This window comes from Sardina pilchardus, chromosome 14 (genome assembly GCF_963854185.1).
Source record: "Sardina pilchardus chromosome 14, fSarPil1.1, whole genome shotgun sequence".
NCBI classification, from domain to species: domain Eukaryota; kingdom Metazoa; phylum Chordata; class Actinopteri; order Clupeiformes; family Clupeidae; genus Sardina; species Sardina pilchardus.
Window position 1 is genome coordinate 28,599,004 of NC_085007.1, and position 2,500 is coordinate 28,601,503.

General features: G+C 47.5%; 1 protein-coding gene across 2 annotated transcripts in view; it reads left to right on the forward strand.

Moving 5' to 3' along the window:
- Positions 1 to 2,500, forward strand: part of exd3 (exonuclease 3'-5' domain containing 3) — a 71,188-nt gene that overhangs the window by 18,994 nt on the left and 49,694 nt on the right. The window contains exons 16-17 of one of the 2 annotated variants that reach the window (XM_062554644.1): positions 760 to 966; positions 2,290 to 2,343. In XM_062554644.1, the coding sequence (XP_062410628.1) occupies positions 760 to 966; positions 2,290 to 2,343 (261 nt within the window). The remainder of the gene's footprint in view (positions 1 to 759; positions 967 to 2,289; positions 2,344 to 2,500) is intronic. The other variant, XM_062554645.1, reaches the window with a different exon arrangement.

Genomic DNA, 2,500 nt, shown 5'->3' on the forward strand with positions numbered 1-2,500 from the left:
AGCTTCAGTGGCTAGTTTACAGTAACACAAAGCACAAAGCTGATATTATCTTGTCCCTTTTATGTGTGTGTGTGTGTGTGTGTGTGTTTGTGTATGTCGGTGGTGGTTCCGTGTGTGTGTACATCTGTGTCTGTGTCTGTGGGTGGTTACACGTCTCTATGAGTGTGTGTGTGTGTGTGTGTGCGTGCTTGCATGTTTGTGTCTGTGTGTGGGTGTTTGTACTGTATGTCTCTCTGTGTGTGTGTGTGTGTGTGTGTGTTTATCTGTTTGCCTGCTTTTCTGTGTGTGTGTGGGTTTCATGTCTCGCCCTCTCTCTCTGTGTTTGTGTGTGTGTTTCTGTTTGCCTGTTTGTCTGTGTGTGTGGGGGGTTACATGTCTGTCTGTGTGTGTGTGTGTGTGTGTGTGTGTGTGTCTGGTTACATGTCTCTGTGTTTGTCTGTGTGTGTATGTGTGTGTGTGTGTGTGTGTGTGTGTGTGTATGTGTGTGTGTGTGTGTGTGTGTGTGTGTGTGTGTGTGTGTGTGTGTGGTTTCATATCTGTGTGTGTTTGTGTGTTTGCCTCTGTCTGTGTGTGTGTGGGTGGTTGCATGTCTCTGTGTTTGTGTTTGTGTGTGTGTGTGTGTGTGTGTGTGTGTGTGTGTGTGTGTGTTGGGGGGGGGGGGGGGTGGTTGCATGTGTGTTTGTGTCTGTGTGTGTCTGTGTCTGTGTGTGGGTGGGTGGTTGCATGTCTCTCTGTGTGTGTCTGTGTGTGGGGTGTAAGCAGAAGGACTGTGATCAGGCCCCTGCTGCGGAGCTGTTGTCCCTGCGTGTGGGGTCGGGTGCTGGGGAGGGAGGGCCGCCGGTGGCCCCCCAGGAGCTGCGGGTGGTGTGTGACAACATGCTGCAGGGGCTCGGGCGCTACCTCCGCTGCCTGGGCGTCAACACCGTCATCCTGGAGAACGTGGATGACCACAAAGTAGCAGCCAAGGTGAATTAAAATGCACTCACACACACACACATACATGTATGCACGCACACACACACACACACGCACGCCTAGGCACACACACACTCCATACCAGAGGGTGGACTGCAAAGTCACTGGAAGATGATTCAAACATACATGCACACACAATCACACATGCACACACACACACACACACACACACACACACACACACACACACACACACACACACACACACACACACACACACACACACACACACACACACACACACACACACACACACTCTATACCAGAAGGTGGACCGCAAAGTCACCGGAAGATGATTCAAACATAAATGCACATACACGCATGCATGCACACACACACACACACACACACACACACACACACACTCTATACCAGAAGGTGGACTGCAAAGTCACCGGAAGATGATTCAAACATACATGCACATACACGCATGCATGCACACACACACACACACACACACACACACACACACACACACACACACACACACACACACACACACACATACCAGAAGGTGGACTGCAAAGTCACTGGAAGATGATTCGAACATACACTCACACACACGCCAGCCAGACTTAAGATCTAACATTTGTTTTTTCTCATTTCTCTCACTAGAGCCCTTTTACTGGCATCGGAGCTTTTTCCAAGAACCTCTGAAAACATTCTTTACAATTCTAATTCAGCTAAAATAATAATAGTAAAAGAATATGATGAATAAAAATATCCCTGAGGGTTAATTGTAAGGAAAAACAAACACAGCATGACATACAAACATGACGCAACAAGCACAACATGACATACAAACATGACACGACAAAATATTTTTTTTATCTGTTTCATTGGTGCCAAGTTGGTCTGCATGTTGAGAGCAGCTGAAAGAGGGAAGGGTGTGTATTCTCACTGTAATGTGTGTTTGTAAGTTGTTATTAGTATCCTTGCTGTAAAATGTGTGTATCTATGTGTGTGTGTGTGTATCTGTATCCTCTCTGAAAAGTGTGTGTGTGTGTGTGTGTGTGTGTATGTGTATCTTCGCTGTAAAGTGTGTGTGTGTGTGTGTATCTGTGTGTATCCTTGCTGTAAAGTGTGCAGTGTGTGTGTGTGTGTATGTATCCTCACGGTAAAGCTGTGTTTGTGTGTGTATCCTTGCTGAAAAGTTTGTGTGTGTGTGTATCCGTATCCTCGCTGTAATTAGTGGTCAGAGTGCGGGCAGGGTGTGCTTGTGTTCTCATGCCGGACCTCACGGCTCAGTGACCGTTGACCTTTGCCCTGTGACTGTCTCAGAAGTCCACTTCCTCTTCCTGTTCCCCTCTCTAGCTGGCCCGCACTGAAGACAGGGTCATCCTCACTTCCGGCCAGCCGTACCAAACCGTGAGTGACTCAATGTGTGTGTGTGTGTGTGTGTGTATGTGTGTGTGTGTGTGTTTGTGTGTGAGAAACAAAGAGAGTGAGAGAGAGTGAACTATATGAGGTGATAACAGATGTGTCTGCTAACGCTTTGTTCTGTGTGTGTGTGTGTGTGTGTGTG